Here is a 17,554-nt window from a genome sequence, read left to right on the forward strand (position 1 = left end):
TTTACGTTCTAGTGCAACATGCTATTTCAGTCTTACTTTAGAACTTTCCTGCTTCTGCTTTAGCCTCAATGAAAATAGCAATTTCTAATAGAAATGATCTGTGACATTTCTTCAAGAACCATTCTAATGGGCTGTGGTGTATAGAGACAGGGAGGAGGGGCCAGGTGGACTTCTTGCCTTGCAACAGTCATTACTTCTAGATCCTTTTAGCAAATTGAGCTGGAATGGACATATGTATTTTTCAAGATTTATTTATTTTACTTGGAAATTAAAAAAAAAAAAGGGTAGGGGAAGATACAGATCTTCCATTTAGTGGTTCTCTCCTCAAATAGGTATAGCAGCCAGAGTTGGGCTGGTTTGAAGGCGGGAGCCAGGAGCTTCTTCCAGTCTTTCACATGGATACTGGTGTCCAAGGACTTCAGCCATCCCCTGTTGCTTTCCCAGGCTGTAGGCAGGGAACTAGATGGGAAGTGGAACAGTCAGGACACAAACCAGTCCCCCTGGAGCTGGAGCTGGCAGATAGGGAATTAGACTGTTATACCATCACACTGGTCCCAGGATATACGTATATATATATATATTTTTAAGATTTATTTTTATTATCTTTTTATTGGAAAGGCGGATATACAGAGAGGAGAGACAGAGAGGAAGATCCTCCGTCCGATGATTCACTCCCCAAGTGAGCGCAATGGCCGATGCTATGCCGATCCGAAGCCAGGAGCCTCTTCCGGGTCTCCCATGAAGGAGCAGGGTCCCAAAGCTTCGGGCCGTCCTCGACTGCCTTCCCGGGCCACAGGCAGGGAGCTGGATGGCAAGCGGGGCTGCCGGGATAGAACCTGTGCCCATATGGGATCCCGGGTGTGTAAGGCGAGGACCTTAACCACTGTGCCACCACCCCGGGCCCGATATACGTATATTTTTAAAAAAATCAAAAATTTGGGCCTGGTGCAGTAGTGTAGTGTTTAAAGTCCTCTCCTTGAATGTGCTGTGATCCCATGTGGGCACTGATTCTAATCCCAGCTGCTCCACTTCCTATCCAGCTCCCTGCTTGTGGCTTGGGAAAGCAGTCAAGGATGACCCAAAGCCTTGGGACCTTGCCACCCTTGTGGGAGACTTGGAAGAGGCTCCTGGCTTCGGATTGGCTCAGCTCCACCCGTTGCTGCTGCTTGGGGAATGAACGATCGGACGGAAGATCTTCCTCTCTGCCTCTCCTCCTTTTTGTATATCTGCCTTTCCAATAAAAATAAATAAATCTTTTAAAAATAATAAAAAATCAGAAATTTATACCTGCTTTCAGTTTACCACAGGTTTTTCCTGTCTGGTTCTTATTTCACATCTGAATCATCTTCTGACCATGTTAAGATTGTGGCTGTTGGCATCGTCCATCTATTACACGTGTCACAGCAGCAGAACTGCTGTGTGGTGTTCACAGTGTCTCTGCAGTGCTTTCTCCTTGCAGTTCTTACCTTTTCATTGACAGTATTTTGTCAAAGCATTGTGCTCCCACGTTACTTGTTTCTTTTCTGTGCTATCAGTCTACTGAAGTATGCCTTGATGTACAATAAAATGCCCATGTCTTAAGTTGACATCTCAGTTTTAGCATATTTGTGAAACTATGATTCACAGCTCAGATGGAGGTGTACAACGGTTTCATAACCTCTCAAAGCTTTCCTTTTTCATAGACCACAATGCAGTGGATGGTTTTATATCTGTTTTCTTATGAGCAGTGTAGTTTTAAATTTTTACCCATATATTTACGTCAGATAGTAGTTCATTGCCAATGGCACCACTCTGAGGGCTCTTGCTATAAAGCTGCATGAGATTCTTCTGTATGTCTTATGTAGCTCTGTCCTTTAGACTTGCTGAGTCATGGGATGGTACTTCCTGCTCGCTTCCCAACTTGATTGCATCAGCTGATGTTGTCTTAACTGCTCTGCATCTTTGCTTACACATGACATTGACAGTCTTTCACTTAGCTAATCTGGGATGCCTCCTTTGTGTTTTAATTTTTTTTTGTAAAGATTTATCTGTTTTTATTAGAAAGGCAGATATACAAAAAGAGATATATATAAAAATTATTCGTCCGCAAGCAGCCACAGTGGCCATTGCTGAGCTGATCCGAAGCCTGGAGCCAGGAACCTCCTTTTGGTCTGCCATATGGATGCAGGGTCCCAAGGCTTTGGGCTGTCCTTGGCTGCTTTTCCAGGCCACAAGCAGGGAGCTGGATGGGAAATGGAGCAGCCAGGACATGAACTGGCAGCCATATGGGATCCTGGCACGTGTAAAGGAAGGATTTAGCCACTCGGCTGTGCTTGGCCTTGTGTGTTAGTATGTCGTGGTGATTTTCACATGCATTTCTCTGGTGGCTAATAATGAGCACATATCTTTGTATGCTATTGTCCATTTACAGATCTATTTTGTAGAGAATTTGTTCATGTGTTACCTATATTTTTTCTTTAATTGAAGGGGTTTTTATTATTGGGTTGCAAGGTTCCTTATTTTGCATGTCAATTCTATTAAAGATAAATATACCAAATATTTTTAAATGGCCTCTCAATTAGCAGTTAGCAAATTAAAAATTTTGAGTAATTCCAAATTTTTGCCACCGCTGTGATTATAAAGTTTCTCCTGGAGTTTTCACTTTGACCTTTCCCATTTCTGTCTGTGATCCTGCACCAGCCAGTTTTTATTAGTGGTGTCAGTTAGGGGGCATGGCTCTATTTTTCTTATGTGGATATCTAATTATTCCTCTACTTTTTTCTCTTTTTTTTTCTTTGTATGTATGTTTTTACTTTTTTTGTTTTATTCATTACTACCTTTTTCTTTAAGGTTTGCTTAGTTTTAGTGGGAAGGCAGATTTACAGAGAGGAGAGGCAGACATATCTTCTATACCGTGGTTCACTTCCCAAATCGTCACAAAGGCTGTAGTTGAGCCAGTCTGAAGCCGGGAACTTCTTGGTGTTCCATGCAGGTGCAGGGTCTCAAGGCTTTTTTAAAAATTATTACTATTATTTATTTTGATTTGAAACTCAGATTTACGGAGAAGGAGAGACAGAGTTTCCATCCACTGGTTCACTTCCCAGATGGCTGCAATAGCCATAGCTGGGCCTGTCCATAGCCAGCAGCCTAGAGCTTGTTCTGGGTCTTCTACAGAGGTGCAGAGGCCCAAGCACTTTGGCCCTAGGCACAATGACAGGGAGCTGGATGGGAAGCATGGACCTCTACTGATGCTAATATGGGATGCTGGCATTGCAGGTAGAGGCTTAACTTACTATTCCATGGTTCCAACCCCACTCCACTAGCATATTTAAAATTTTTATTTTATTTATTATGAAGGTGAGGGGTTGCAGATCTGTGTGGGCCTCTGAGTAGAATTAGGGTGGAGAGGGTTGGGAAGTGGAAGGTGAGTGAGATAAATGTTTTCATGTTTCCTCTTGTGGCGGTGGTGGGAGCTGGTGCCCCGCACTGCTCCTTGCTGCCAGACCACTCCAGGGGTTGGAGTCATGTGTTTGATGTCACGAAAGAGACCGGGGGGGAAGAATGCTCTGAGTTGCTACTTGAGTGGTCTGAATTGTTCTGAGAAGTTGTAGACTTCGTTGCATCAGAGATGAGAAATTCTTGATGAGGCCTGGTGGCTGTCTTGTCTGCCTCTTGTGCCCACAGACCTAGGTGCTTGCCCTGTAACCTGGCCCGCATTGTCATTTAGCTTGTTCTTCTCTCCGTTGTTTGAAGATTGCCTTGAAGTCCTCTGCTGGCGAGGGTGGGCTGGCTGTCTTGTGTTTCCCTTGTCGCGGGGTGCAGTCACTAGTAGGAGTCAAGAAAACAGAATTTGATTTTTTTGTGTGTTTGCTCAGAATCATGTGACTTTAGATAGGTCTGTTCCTGTACTTTGTCCTGCTGACTTGTTTACCCTTTCACAGTCGCGTGGTGTCTTAGCTGCTGTGGTGTTACAGGATGCCTAGCAGGGTGAAGTCTTCCTGAGAAGAATGCCTTGCCTAATGCAGGTTGAATGTGGGTTTTATTTTTCTTCCTTGTGATTAAGAAATCACTTTAATATTCTGTTAGGTTTGTGTTCATATTCAGATTTAGGTTTTTTCCTCCTTTGTTAACTTATGTTCATTTATGAAATATGTGAGAAAACTACATTATTAAGAAAGTTGGAACCAGTCAGAAAGCTGTATTCACGCTTTCTCTTGTGTCTCTGCTCCAGGCCTGCTTACTTGCCTGATTTTACTAGTTTCTGCTTTATCTGTCCTGTTTCTTTGTGCAAAAGTGAACATGTGAGCATATACCTGTGTCTGTATATTGTAATATTGTGTATATGTGCATGTACAACCTATTTTTAAACTGTGGCCTTGCCTACTTTTAATCTGACTAATCTGTGTTTTTTTATCCTTAGTTACTTTTCTTTTCCTTCTATGATTTTTTTATTTCTCTTAAAGATGTATTATTATTTGAAAGGCAGAATCACAGAGAGATACCTTTCATGATCTGGACCAATCCAAAGCCAGGAGCCTGGAACTTCTGGATCTCCCATGTGGGTGCAGAGGCCCTGGGGGAGCAGCCATTCCCTGCTGCTCCCCAAGCCGTGAAGAGGGAGCTGAATCGTAATTGGAGCAGCTCGTACTCAAACCAGTGCCCAGATGGGAGGCCAGTGCTGCAGGTGGGGATTTGGCCCATTATGGCACGGTGCCAGCACCATGATTTTTGTTATATTTATTTGAAAGGAAGTGTTAGAGGGCCTGGTGGCATGGCCTAGCGGCTAAAGTCCTTGCCTTAAACGTGCCAGGATCCCATATGGGCGCCGGTTGTAATCCTGGCAGCTCCACTTCCCTGCTTGTGGCCTGGGAAAGCAGTTGAGGATGGCCCAACCTTGGGACCCTGCACCCATGTGGGAGACCTGGAGGAGGCTTCTGGCTCCTGGCTTTGGATTGGCATAGCTTCGGCCGTTGCGCTCACTTGGGGAGTGAGTCATCGGATGGAAGATCTTCCTCTCTGTCTCTCCTCCTCTCTCTATTTCTGACTTTGTAATAAAAATAAATAAAGCTTTTTTTTAAAAAAAGGAAGCCTTAGAGAAAGGGAGTGACAGAGATCATCCATCTTCTTACTGGTTCATTTTTCCATTTAAAAAGATTTACTTTTTATTTTTAAAGATTTATTTTTATCACAAAATCAGATATATATATATATATATATATGGAGAGAAGGAGAGACAGAGGGGAAGATCCTGCATGTGATGATTCATTTTCCAAGTGACCACAACTGCCAGAACTATGCCAGTCCGAAGCCGGGAACCTCTTCTGGATCTCCCACATGGGTACAGGGTCCCAAGGCTTTGGGCCATCCTGGACTCCTCTCCCAGGCCACAAGCAGGGGAGCTGTACAGGAAGTGGGACTGCCAGGGTTAGAACAGGCACCCATATGGGATCCCAGTGCATTCAAGGTGAGGATTTTAGTCACTAGGCTACCACGCTGGGCCCAGATTTATTTATTTTTATTTGGAAGGCAGATATACAGAGAGGAGCAGAGACAGAGAGGAAGATCTTCCTTCCAATGATTCACTCGTCAAGCAACCACAATTGCTGGAGCTGAAGTATTCTGAAGCCAGGGACTCCAAGCCTCTTTCTGATCCCCACATGTGTGCAGGGTCCCAAGGCTTTGGGTTGTCCTCGACTGCTTTCCCAGGTCACAAGCAGGGAGATGGATGGGAAGCAAGGCTGCTGGGATTAGAACCATTGCCTACATGGGTTTATGGCGTTTAGCAAGGCAAGGTGTTTAGCTGCGAGGCTACTGCGCTGGACCCCACATGTGTTCTTTTACAGTTTTTTTAATTTAATACTCGTATATTATACTGGAGTTCACACTTACTCATTCACTGTCTAAGATTTTCTCTCAAGATTTTTATGGGACTGGCCTGGTGGCATTTCAGGGTAATTCTCTGTGGTGCCAGCATCCCGTAGGGCACCAGTTGTAGTCCTTGTTGCTCCACTTCTAATCCAGCTCTCTGCTCGTGACCTTCGCCTTGGGGCCCTGTACTTATGGGGAGACCCTGGCTATTCTCCTGTCTCCCACCTTCAGGGTTGGCCCAGTTGTGGCCATTGAGGCTATCTGGGGAGTGAACCAACAAATGGAAGATTGCTCCGTCTCCTTTGTAATTCTGACTTTTGTTAGATTTGCCAACCACCAGGGAAAGGGTAACTCAGTCAACTATATGAAAAGAATTGAGATGGCCTTTATTTCAGGGAACCATGGTCACGGGCTTCCCTTCCCCACGCAGCAGGAAGGACAGATGGGGAGGTGTGGGTTGCAGAGGAAGAAGAGCGTGGAAGAGATGGGGAAGGGGCCCTTTAAACGCTCCCTGAAGCTGAAATGGGGGTCACCTTGGCCCTTATTGGTGGGGGGATATGGGTCTGTGCCCCTCATTGGTGCAGTGGTGGCTTCACAGCCTGAGTGGCCTGCCAGAATTCCGCCGTCTGTTCTGGGTTTGGTTGGAGGCAAGTTCCGCCCTTCTCCATTTACCGTGGTAGCCATCAACTTTCAAATATAAAATAAACTTATTGAAAGTTAGAGCTCGGAAAGAAAGGAGCGCCATCTTCTATCCGCTGCTTCACTTCCCATTCTTGAAATGGATGAAGCTGAGCTCATCTGAAGCCAGGAACCAGGTGCAGTGGCCCAAGGGCTTTGGCCATCTTCTGCTGCTTTTCCAGGGCCCTTAGCTGGGAGCACCAGCATTCCATATGGGTGCCAGGTGGAAGAGGAACAACTGGCACCCGTATGGAATGCTGGTGCTGCTTGCGGCTGCTTTGCTCTGAATGCCACAGTGCCAGCCCCTTTACTCGTTTCTCAGTCTTTTTTTTTGTAGCTGATTGCAGCCAGTATTTTAATAAGCCAGCATTTTTTAAAAAATTAAAGGATTTATCCACTTATTTATTTGAAATACTTAGGAGAGAGAGCTTTCATCTGCTGATTTACTCCTCAAGGCCATAGTGGCCAGGGTGGAGCCAGGATCCTTGTCAGGTATTTATTTAACTATTTGTTAAATGTATGAATGCTATGAGACTGTGTACATCTTTCCAGCAGTGTTTGTGCTACCTTAATGCATAAGATTTAGAGTCAGCCTCATTGCTCCAGTGGGTAGAGTTCAGGCCATTTCTAATTATGACTGTCAGAAGTCTGACGTGTAAAATACAGTTACTTCAGCACTTTCTAGAGAAAGCGTTGTTGGCAGTCCCACGTGGTAGCATGAAGTCTGTCCCTCAGTGCTCATCCTGCAGTTAGGGAGTGTGCGGTCAGACCACTCCGAGCTCTTCACAGCGACTGGGTCCCTGAATCGCAGCACTGAGCTGGTGAGCCATCAGAACAGTGTGCTGGAGGGAAGTAGATTTGCTCAGCTTAGCTGAGGCCTCCATAGACAGCATGCAAAACAAAAATGCAGTGGCTCACTTTTGTTTCAGCCTCAAACTAAGAACTGAATAATTTCTGGTGAAGCTCATTGAATAACTCACTCGTTTTGATGGGGGCGGAGGTGGAGAGGTCTGATGCCTGCCCTTGCTGGCTGCAGCCGACTCAGCATTAGCAGGTGTGGAAAGTGTGAAGAGAAAGGAAGTGCCATCCCCATGCCTCCTGGAAAGTGCGTGTGCCAGGCAGTATGCCCGGTGGCCTTGAGCTGGTGTCTGTAACACTTCCACTCAGTCTTTCCTTCCCACCCAGGTGGCTCGGGAGAGTGGCCCACCGCACATGAGGAACTTTGTGACCAAGGTCTCAGTTGGCGAGTTCGTGGGGGAAGGTGAAGGGAAGAGCAAGAAGATCTCCAAGAAGAATGCTGCCATTGCTGTTCTCGAGGAGCTGAAGAAGCTGCCACCACTGCCTGTGGCAGAGCGCGTGCGGCCCCGGATCAAAAAGAAAACGAAGCCCCCAGGCAGGGTAAGCACCTATCCACAGGTCGCAGGGAGTTTGGAGGGAGGCGAAGTGCTGTGCTCTTCTGCTTTTGGGTTGAGGTCAGCCCGGGAAAGGAGTCAGCCTTCATCTTGAGATCCTTTGTGAAGTGCTGGGGCTGTCATGGGCTGATTGTCAACATTCAGAACCAGACTTCAGTAACGTTGGTCTGCGTGTTCTTAGGGCGTTTCCTTTCTTTCACTGACTGTGTTCTGGAAAATGCTGTTGGTCAGTAGAGTTGCAGAGCTTTATTTGTGGGCAGACTCACGGTTCCTTTTCCCAGGACATGTGAGCTTTGGGTATAATCCTTTGGATAATCTGGACTTCTCAGAACCCAGCGCTGTGCAGACCTTTGAGGAGTTTGCAGAATTGGATTCTTTGTTCTGCCTCTCTATTTCCACGTGCTAATTTGTTAAAAAGCAGGGATTATAGCAATGCTTGCCTCTTTCAATGGAAATGTTTTTTTGTTTGCTAAGATCTTAAATTTGCATTAGAATAATTATGGAAGATGTAAAGTGGTTTTTAATTTAAAAAGGAAAACCTGAGCCCTCATCAGGTCAACTTCAAGTTGCCTCTGTCCTGTCCTACTCTTTGAGTTGGCTTTTGTCATTTAGTGTTTTTCTCGGATTAATAAACGAGAACATTCTTCCTTCCTTCTGGGCTCAGCTCCAGGCAAGCCCAGAGTATGGGCAGGCGATGAATCCCATCAGCAGACTGGCCCAGATACAGCAGGCGAAGAAGGAGAGGGAGCCCGAGTACCAGCTGCTCACAGAGCGCGGCCTCCCGCGCCGCAGGGAGTTTGTAATGCAGGTGAGTTTACTGGGCTGAACTGGGCACCGCTCTCTGCTGTCCCACATGCAGTACTAGGACTGGGAGGCCTTCCTCAGGAGACCAGGGCCTGTGGACCATGCTGCTTGCATGAATGCGATGATGAAACAGGCGCTGTACGCTTACCTAGGGTCTTGCTCTTCAGCATGTGGGGGTGCAGATGCTTTGTGCCAGAAGTCGAGAACACTTCCAGAGAGGTGGGTAGGTTATGGCTCAATGCTTTTCTCCATTGCTTTTCCTGGGAATTTATGTTCTTTGAAATCAAAGTCTTGGGACCTGATGTGTTGGTTCAGTGGCTAAATTCTCACCTTGCAAGCACTGGGATCCCATATAAACGCTGGTTCATGTCCTGCTGCTCCACTTCCCATGTAGCTCCCTGCTAATGGCTTGGGAAAGCAGCAGAGGATGACCCCAGTCCTTGGGTTCTTATACCTGTGTGGGAGACCCAGAAGAAGCTCCTGGAAGAAGCCATCCTTCTGAACTGGTGCCATGGCATATAGGTTAAGCCCATGCTTGACGCCATCATTCCATGTGGGCACCAGTTCAAACCCTAGCTGTTGTGCTTCTCATCTAGCTCCCTGCTGATGGCCTGGGAAAGCAACAGAGAATGGCCCAAGTGTGTGGCCCCTGTACCTACATGAGAGGCCTTGGAAGCAACTCTTGGCTTCTGATAGGCTCATCTCTAGTCAGTTGGCTACTTAGGGGCTGAACCAGTGGATGGAGGATCGATTTCTCTGTGTCTCCTTCTCTCTGTAGCTCTCTCTTTCAAATAAAAATAAAATAAAAAATTAAAGATTTATTTATTTTTATTGGAAAGGTAGATATACAGAGAGTAGGAAAGACAGAGAGGAAGAGCTTCTGTCCATTGATTCACTCCCCAAACGGCCACAATGGCTGGAGCTGCCCTAGTCTGAGCCAGGAGCGAGGAGCCTGCTCTGGATCTTCCACGTGGGTTTAGGAGCTCATAGACAAGGGGGCAGGATCACAAGTGCAGCAGCCATGTCGTTATAGGGTGCTAATTGCTACATGCAGAGGATTAGCCTGCTATAACTCCAGCACCAGCCCCAAGATTTGAGGTTATTATCTCTCATGAATATTGGCTGATACACAGACCCATGTTTATGAACATGTGACATAGTGTTGGTGTCTGTTTTTATCTCTTTGAAAGACAGAGCCACATTGAAAGATCATCCTCTGCTGGCTCACTCTCCAGATCCCCTTGGCGGTGCCCAAGTTGGGAGCCCTGAGCCCATGCAGCCTTGCTTGTGTGACAGGGACACTTGAGTCTGTTGTCTGCTGCCCCCAAGATAAGATTAACAGGAAGCTGAATTGGAAGTGGAGTAACTGCCAGCTGAACTGCCACTGTGATATGGGCTGCTGGTGTCCTGAAGGGTAGCTTAACCCACTGTACCACAGTGACTGCCCCATGATAGTTTTGTTTACAGTAATAAAAACTGAGCACATAGGTAGCTCATATGATTTGTAATCACATGCGAGTGGCATCTCTGCTGAACCGGGTAATAATTTTCAAAGACTAGAAGAATGCTTCAGTTTGTTTTACTGAGTACAGTTAGTGATTATAGACTTTTTGCTCCTGTAGGCTTCATCTGTGTTATTAACCTTCTCTTCATTATTCTAAGTCTAGAGTGAGTTAGTAACTTTGTGTTTGCTAGGTTGCATGTGCAGATTGCTGTGCTGTGATTGTTTTCACTGTGGTCACTTTCAGGCTGTGGAAGTGACACCTGTGATGGCAGAGTTGGGAGGAGGTCTGCGGTAGCTCCTTCCTGGAATATTCCCATCTTATAGACACACTAGGGAGAACAGGGAAGCAAAAATTATTTAGCAAAATGTAGGAAGCGGTGGGTTTTGAGTATTCCTTACTTTTGGTAAGATAGTTTAATTGTAGCCTGTGTTTAATAGCCAGTTTTCCAAACTCCTAAATACTTAAAAATTAGCCCTGACATTGTGGCATTGTGAGAGGGCATCCCATATGGGCACTGTTGCATTACTAGTTGTTCCTTAGGCTCTTGCTCCCTACTAATGTGCCTTGGCAAAACAGTGGAGTCTGTTTAGACCAAGTGTCTGGGTCCCTGCCACCCTCGTGGTAGACGCTGTTGGCTTGGCTCAGCCTTGGTCCTTGTGTTCATCTGAAAAGTGAACCAGCAGATGGAAAATAGGTTGCTCTGACTCTGACTTTGAAGTAACCCTCAGCTGTGGCCAACCATCACAAACCAGCCTCTGGGGTGTTGCTGCTTCTGAGCAGCCTGGTCTCCTGTCTGGTTTGTGCTGTGCACATTACACGCTGAGTATATGTTGGCCTTCTTGTGTAGGTGAAAGTTGGAAACCACACGGCGGAAGGAACGGGCACCAACAAGAAGGTGGCCAAACGCAACGCCGCTGAAAACATGCTGGAAATCCTGGGCTTCAAAGTTCCACAGGCTCAGCCCGCGAAGCCAGCACTCAAGTCCGAGGAGAAGGTGACTGCCTCCAGCCATCTCCATCCACGTTCCCGCTCAGGGCAAGGCTTCCTCTTTTGGTCAGGTTCCAGGGACTGGGATTCTTATGGTGTGTCCAGAGGGGGCTGTTTGGTATCTTGGTGATCCAAGAGTGCTCTGCTCCTCTCTGTTTGTAGTCATAATGACAGATATGGTTCTGTCACTTGTGCTCTAGAAGCCTGCAGGGAAGGCCATAGGTGAGTCTCTTCATCAGTTGTAGCAGGCTGTGGTTTTTCTGAAACAGTGAGGCTGGTGACATGTGAGTCCAAATCTGTGACTTAAAGAGATTTGGGATTTTTTTTCATGGATCAAAAATGGAATGGAAATTACCCCATCTTGAAAAATGCACTTCTGCTGAGAATGCTCAGTAGGAACTTACTGGAAGCCCTTAATGACCTTGTTTCCAGTCACTGAGTTGTCACTGCCGGGAAACGCCCACAAGAATGACTGAGTGATTCCTCTGCTGGCCACACGGACAGTGAAAACAGCCTTAGGTTAATGACTGAGACTCCCTGCACTTCTGGAGTCTGCACAGATCCTAGGCCTGTCTTCGCTGTTGCCATCCACAGTGATAGACTTGGGCATCTGTGCGCATGCATCCTTCCTTCTCAGAAAGGAGCCTGTTGGTGCAGCTTTCCCCTCAGTGCTGTCCTGAGAAACTCCACCCCGTTAACTGGCTCTTAGGCCAAGGAAACAATCCTGATTTGTTTAGCTTCCGTTGAAATCCTTCCTGCCTCGGGTGCTCTGGCTGGCCTCCTTGCTCCCTCTGGTCCCAAGTTGGAGTCCGTGATGCTAAGCACAGATTCCACCTGCCAGGGAGTGGAGCAGGAGCAGGAGGATGGCTGCAGCCAGCAAATGCGCACCAGTGGTCAGCTTTAGGCACGGGACTGTGTTTCTGCTGGTTGTATCTTATGAGCTGGTTGAAGTTAACGTTGCTTTACATGGCAGGAACTAATTCTTCAATGGTTTCATGTATGTTCATGGCCCTTTTTTTTCTTCTCTTAAGACACCAGTAAAGAAACCAGGGGATGGAAGAAAAGTAACCTTTTTTGAACCAAGCGCTGGGGATGAAAATGGGACTAGTAAGTGCCATCTGTACATTGTCTTGCTTTGCGTGTGATTCATGGTTTTCTGTGATTTGACAGCAGGTGCCCAGTGGGCATTTGTCTCGGGGCTGAAGGAAGAGGTGGTGCGGGTTTGAGGCCACGAGGCCTTGGCAGGCAATGGGGGTGACCAGAGTCTCTGTGCCCCTCCCCAGACAACAAAGAAGATGAGTTCAGGATGCCTTATCTTAGTCATCAACAGCTGCCTGCTGGAATTCTTCCCATGGTGCCCGAGGTCGCACAGGCTGTAGGAGTCAGCCAAGGACATCACACCAAAGATTTCTGCAGGGCAGCTCCAAATCCTGCCAAGGCCACGGTAACTGCTATGATAGCCCGAGAATTGTTGTATGGGGGCACCTCGCCCACAGCCGAGACCATGTTAAAGAATAACATCTCTTCAGGCCACGTACCCCATGGACCTCTCACGAGACCCTCTGAGCAGCTGGACTATCTTTCCAGAGTCCAGGGATTCCAGGTAACTGTCGGGCCTGAGCCGAGAGGCCTGTGCCTGGGGCCATCTCTTGGCTCCTCTCAGCCAGGGAGCTTGGAACCTTGTTCTGGGGGCAGGCATTGTGGTATAGCAAATGAGGTCATTACTTGGTATGCCCACAGTCCTGACCAGTGCTTGGTTCAGGTCCCGGCTGCTTGGCTTTCAGTCTTGTTTCCTGCTAATGTGTATTCCGGAAGGCAGCAGATGATGGCTTAAGGACTTAAGTTTATGTTCCCCACATGGGAAACCCAGATGGAGTCCAAGCTCGTGGCTTCACCCGCTTCAGTCTTGACTTTCGTGGGTGTTTAGAAAGTGAACCAGCAGATGGATGATCAGTCAGTCTTGCTCGTGCTCTTTCTTCCTCTTTCTCTTTTTCACTTTGCCTTACAAGTCCAGTATTTGGGGTGGGAATCTGGCAAAGCTGGTGAGAAACTGTGGTGTAGTTGGGTCCCACTGCCTGCTGGCATCCTATATGAGCAGCAATTTGAGTCCTAGCTGCTCTACTTCTGATCCAGCTGCCTGCTAATATGCATGGTAGAACTGCAGAAAAATGGCTCACGTACTTTTCGCTGTTCCCATCTACATAGGAGATCCAGTTGAGTTCTGTCTTCTGGCTTTGAGTTGTCCCAGTCCTGGTCATTTTGGCTATTTGGATGGTGAATCAGCAGATGGAAGCTCGCTCTCTCTGTCCCTTTGTCTCTGAAATCTGCCTGTCAAATAAATAAGGAGAAATACTCCTGGGGCCGGCGCTGTGGTTTAGCTGGTTCTTTTCTCTTGCTTGTAGCCCTGGCATCCCATGTGGGAGCTGTTTCTAGTCCCAGCTACTCCACTTCCCATCCAGGCCCCTCCTTATGACCTGGGAAAGCAGTGGAGGACGGCCCAAAGCCGCACCCATTTGGGAGACCCAGAGGTGACTCCTGATTCTGGCCTTGGATTAGCCCAGTTCTGGCTGTTGCAGCCATTTAGGGAGTGAACCAGTGGATGGGAAAATCCTCCTCCTCATTCTTTTTGTAAACCTGCCTTTCCAATAAAAATAAAAAAACTGTTAAAAAAGTAATTTTAAAAATTTAACATATGCTGCTTTGGACACCTGCATGCCATGTTGGAGTTCCTGGGTTCAAGCCCAGCTCTGCTGCTGATCTCCCTGCTGGGGGCGAACTAGGAGGCAGCCTGATGGCTCAGATGGGTTGGGTCCTTTCACCCATGTGGGAAGTCTGGATTGAGTTTCCATTTCTCTGTGTCAGCCCGGCCCAGCCCCATCCATTGCAGACATGTGAGGAGTGAGCTAGTGAGTGGCAGCTCTTTCTTTCAGATAAATATGTAAAATCTTTTAAAAATTAAACTCTTGTGGATGGGAGTGGGAAGTGGTAGCTAAGAGTGCTTTTGAGGAAGGAAGAGAGAAATGGGAAGTGTTCCCAGCATGCATTGTCCTTCCCCAGCCAAGCTGACTCTAGATATAAAGGCCCTGAGCACCAGCAGCGCTTACAGAGCTCAGCTTCTGCCTGGCTCCGCGCCTGCCAGGAAAGGGCCTGCTTCCTTCCATCCCAGCGCTCAGTGGACTGCTCCGCTCTTGCGGGACTCTGGGCTGCCCCTCTCCTTTGCTGCAGTCTGCGCAGCCAGGTTGCTGGTGGCATGGCTGCCTGCAGGCCGAGCTCCGCCTGCTGGCCCTGTGTGCTGCTCATGCCCACTGCTTGCGTGCCCTGGCCTCAGCTCTCTCTTCCCCCGTAGGTTGAATACAAAGACTTCCCCAAAAACAACAAGAACGAATTTGTATCTCTTATCAATTGCTCCTCTCAGCCGCCTCTGATCAGTCACGGCATCGGCAAGGATGTGGAGTCCTGCCATGACATGGTATGTGCCTTGGGGGCGCCCGGGGTGTGACTGCCAGCTGAGGTGCAGCCTTCCCTTGCTTGGCTCGTCCTGACCTCAGCAAGTCCGGAAGGGCTTCTCTGTTGGCCTTGAGCGAGGTGCTTGGGGACACTGAGTCCTAGATGCTGATCAGATGGCACCCTCCCTCCCCTGTGCTGGTCTGGGGCCTGACTGGGACCTGGGACCTCAGGGACTGTATTTCTGCAAGAACAAGGAATTGCAGGTACACCTTGTGGTGGCTGTAGGAAGACCCTTATCTGGTATTGTGTTTAGATATCACCACAAGAAAGGTCGGGGTTGATCAGATCAACCACCTATGTGATCTGCGTGTACTCGCTTCATGGAATGTAACGCAACCGTCAAACTCATGTGAAGATAATGAAAATACATGATGGGTTTTTGTTTGAACAAAGAAAAATCTGTGCATTCTAATTTAATCACTTCAGGTTAAAAACACTGGAAGTGAGATTGTAAAATTAATAGGTAGTGTTCAGTGAGATAACTAGACAATCTTTTTTATTTGTATTTTGAATTAAAAATTCAACTTTAAGAAGTTACTACCTGTCTTCTAAATGGAAGTACCCTCCTTTGGGTTCCGTGTGTGGGCTGGTGCTGTGGGCAGGACTGTGGTCTCACTTTCCTTCCTGTCGCTCCCAGGCTGCCCTGAACATTTTAAAGTTACTGTCGGAGTTGGACCAGCAGAGCCCAGGGACACCGAGGACAAGCAACGGGCCAGTGTCTGTGTGAGTCTGCGCCGTACCCGCACGCTGCCGCGTTCCTGCCCTTGCTGGCTCACGGGCTCTGACCCTGGGTCCCCTCAGGTCCTTGCCCCTGAAAGGATTCTGTTCTCTGGGCAGAGAGCTCTGCCTTTGTTCAGAACCACTTTGATTTTGAATAAGCAATCCTCCACATGCCTCACAGCTGCTGACTGCGGGATGTGATGGTGCGCTTTGGCCTCACAGTCTCCACCCCATCCTGTTGATGTGTTTTCTTTATGAAATATGCATCTTCCATCTTCCGTCCCCTCATTTCCGGCTGCATGCCAAGGGGAGTTGTACTTTGGTCCAGTTGTCCTGTGTGAACCTGGGCTGATACTGGCGGGCTCCCAGATGTTGCTGCTTCTCCTGTAGCTTAATTAATGGCCTTGACATATCAAAACGGTGTCATTTTTGTGTTTTTTCCTTAAAGGTGTGGGAGGTGCTGAAGCTTTGTGGCAATGAACCATCACAAAATCCCAACATATATACTGAAAATACTGAAACTGCTTTGAAAATTTGGAATTTCTGATACCTCCAGTGGGCCGAGAGACATAGTGGGTAAGAATGTGGGCAGCGGTGAGGACAGCACAGTCCTGAGGAGGTGGCTGTGGCTGAGGTTGAGCGGTGTCTCCTGCATAGCTGTGGGAAGGGCTCCGCCAGGGGCCGCAGCTCCCTGCTCCCTGTACTTCAGGGCTTGCTTTTGGTTGGGGATTTTTTCCCCGTGTGTGTGGGAGAAGAAACAGGACGCAAGCCCCCTTCTCAAACTGGCTCACTCGACACTCGGGACAAACCCTGGACAACCACCCTGGAGACAGGCCTTTAACCGCCCCCGAGCGAAGAGCGCCTGAAAAAACCAGATGCTTCCTTCCCAGCGCCACCTAGCCTTCCTAGCGTGCATCTCCATGCCGTAACCACTGCTCTGCACACTGACGCCTGTTCTTAGTTTCATTATTTTCTTTTGATTGATATGACACTATATGAAATTTTCATTTGAGAGTTTCCTCGTTGTATCTAGTTCTATAGCACAGTTTAAGAATTTGTCTGAGACTGACTGTATCAGTAATGTAACCGGCCAGGATCACCCTGTGTGTCTGTGGTTCCGTGTTTGCTTTCATTGGCCACGCCCAGGACCGTTTCACTGAATGCAAACCGTCTGCCCTTTGCTGTGGCTGAGACAGTCTGACGTCTCGGACCTTGATGACGTGTCCCGCAGTTGTATAAATTGGACGATTTAGAAATTTTAAACTTTAGATGATCATTTTGTTCCTTTTCTATTTTATTTTTGTTAATGCAACAGGACTTAAATGAACTTTGATCTTTGTTTTAAAGATTATTAAAAAATTGTGTCTATACGTGTGGCTCTTGGGACATAGCTTGGTGACACTGCAGGGACACACATACCTGCAGGTGCCTGGTACTGCGGATTGCATCTGCTGGAGGGCTGACTGGAGTGACCCGCGGGGGTGTGTACAGCTGTGTTGCTTTAGGTGTTGTGTTGCTACACGCAGAGATGTGCGTGTGGTCCAGATGAGAGCGTGGCAGCCTCGCCAGCCCAGGACCGCTTCCGTTCATGTTTACGCTGGAATGTTCTCTCCCCATGGAATGTAAGTAAACTTAGTGTTTGTCACCAATAAATGGTCGTACTAAATTTCTTTTGTTAATTTATTCTCAAATACCACTTCTGCCAGGTTGGACACCTCCCAACTCGGCTCCTACCCTTTTTTATTTTTAAGAAAAAAGATTTATAATGCTTGTGATTTCATCTGAACAGAAATCTGAAGAACTGAAATAACTTTATATCAAACTGTTGATCAATAAACAGCTACTAACGAAGTTTTTGGCCTGTTGAGCAGTAACTGAGGGATGATGTGAGTGAGGGAACGGAAGTATTGGCACAGCGGGCACAGAGAGCCGGCCTGGGTAGTTTCGCTGCTGGAGATGTGTCCCTAGGAGTTGCTGGCGTGTAATTTCCCTGGGTGTATCTGTGTAACACCGCCACTGCGCCTGTGCAGCTGGGGGGCTCCAGAGTTTATAGAGAACTGGGATGACTGCTCAACTTAACGTGCTTGATCAGAA

The 17,554-nt window shown here is 47.6% G+C and overlaps 1 protein-coding gene across 7 annotated transcripts in view; it reads left to right on the forward strand.

Annotated features, from left to right (window-relative positions):
- Nucleotides 1-17,311, forward strand: part of STAU1 (staufen double-stranded RNA binding protein 1) — a 47,128-nt gene extending 29,817 nt beyond the window's left edge. For 5 of the 7 annotated variants that reach the window (XM_040981341.1, XM_040981342.1, XM_040981340.1 and 2 more), the window contains 8 exons: nucleotides 7,693-7,923; nucleotides 8,602-8,745; nucleotides 11,094-11,240; nucleotides 12,265-12,340; nucleotides 12,517-12,836; nucleotides 14,580-14,702; nucleotides 15,378-15,463; nucleotides 15,909-17,311. In XM_040981341.1, coding sequence (XP_040837275.1) covers nucleotides 7,693-7,923; nucleotides 8,602-8,745; nucleotides 11,094-11,240; nucleotides 12,265-12,340; nucleotides 12,517-12,836; nucleotides 14,580-14,702; nucleotides 15,378-15,463; nucleotides 15,909-15,924 — 1,143 coding nt within the window. In that variant the 3' untranslated portion in view covers nucleotides 15,925-17,311. Of the gene's footprint in view, nucleotides 1-7,692; nucleotides 7,924-8,601; nucleotides 8,746-11,093; nucleotides 11,241-12,264; nucleotides 12,341-12,516; nucleotides 12,837-14,579; nucleotides 14,703-15,377; nucleotides 15,464-15,908 lie in introns of those variants that run through there. The other 2 variants (XM_040981348.1, XM_040981345.1) reach the window with 2 other exon arrangements.
- The last annotated feature ends 243 nt before the right edge of the window (nucleotides 17,312-17,554 follow it).

This window comes from Ochotona curzoniae, unplaced genomic scaffold, assembly GCF_017591425.1.
Source record: "Ochotona curzoniae isolate NIBS_2020 unplaced genomic scaffold, NIBS_Ocur_1.0 contig_3520, whole genome shotgun sequence".
Classification (NCBI taxonomy): domain Eukaryota; kingdom Metazoa; phylum Chordata; class Mammalia; order Lagomorpha; family Ochotonidae; genus Ochotona; species Ochotona curzoniae.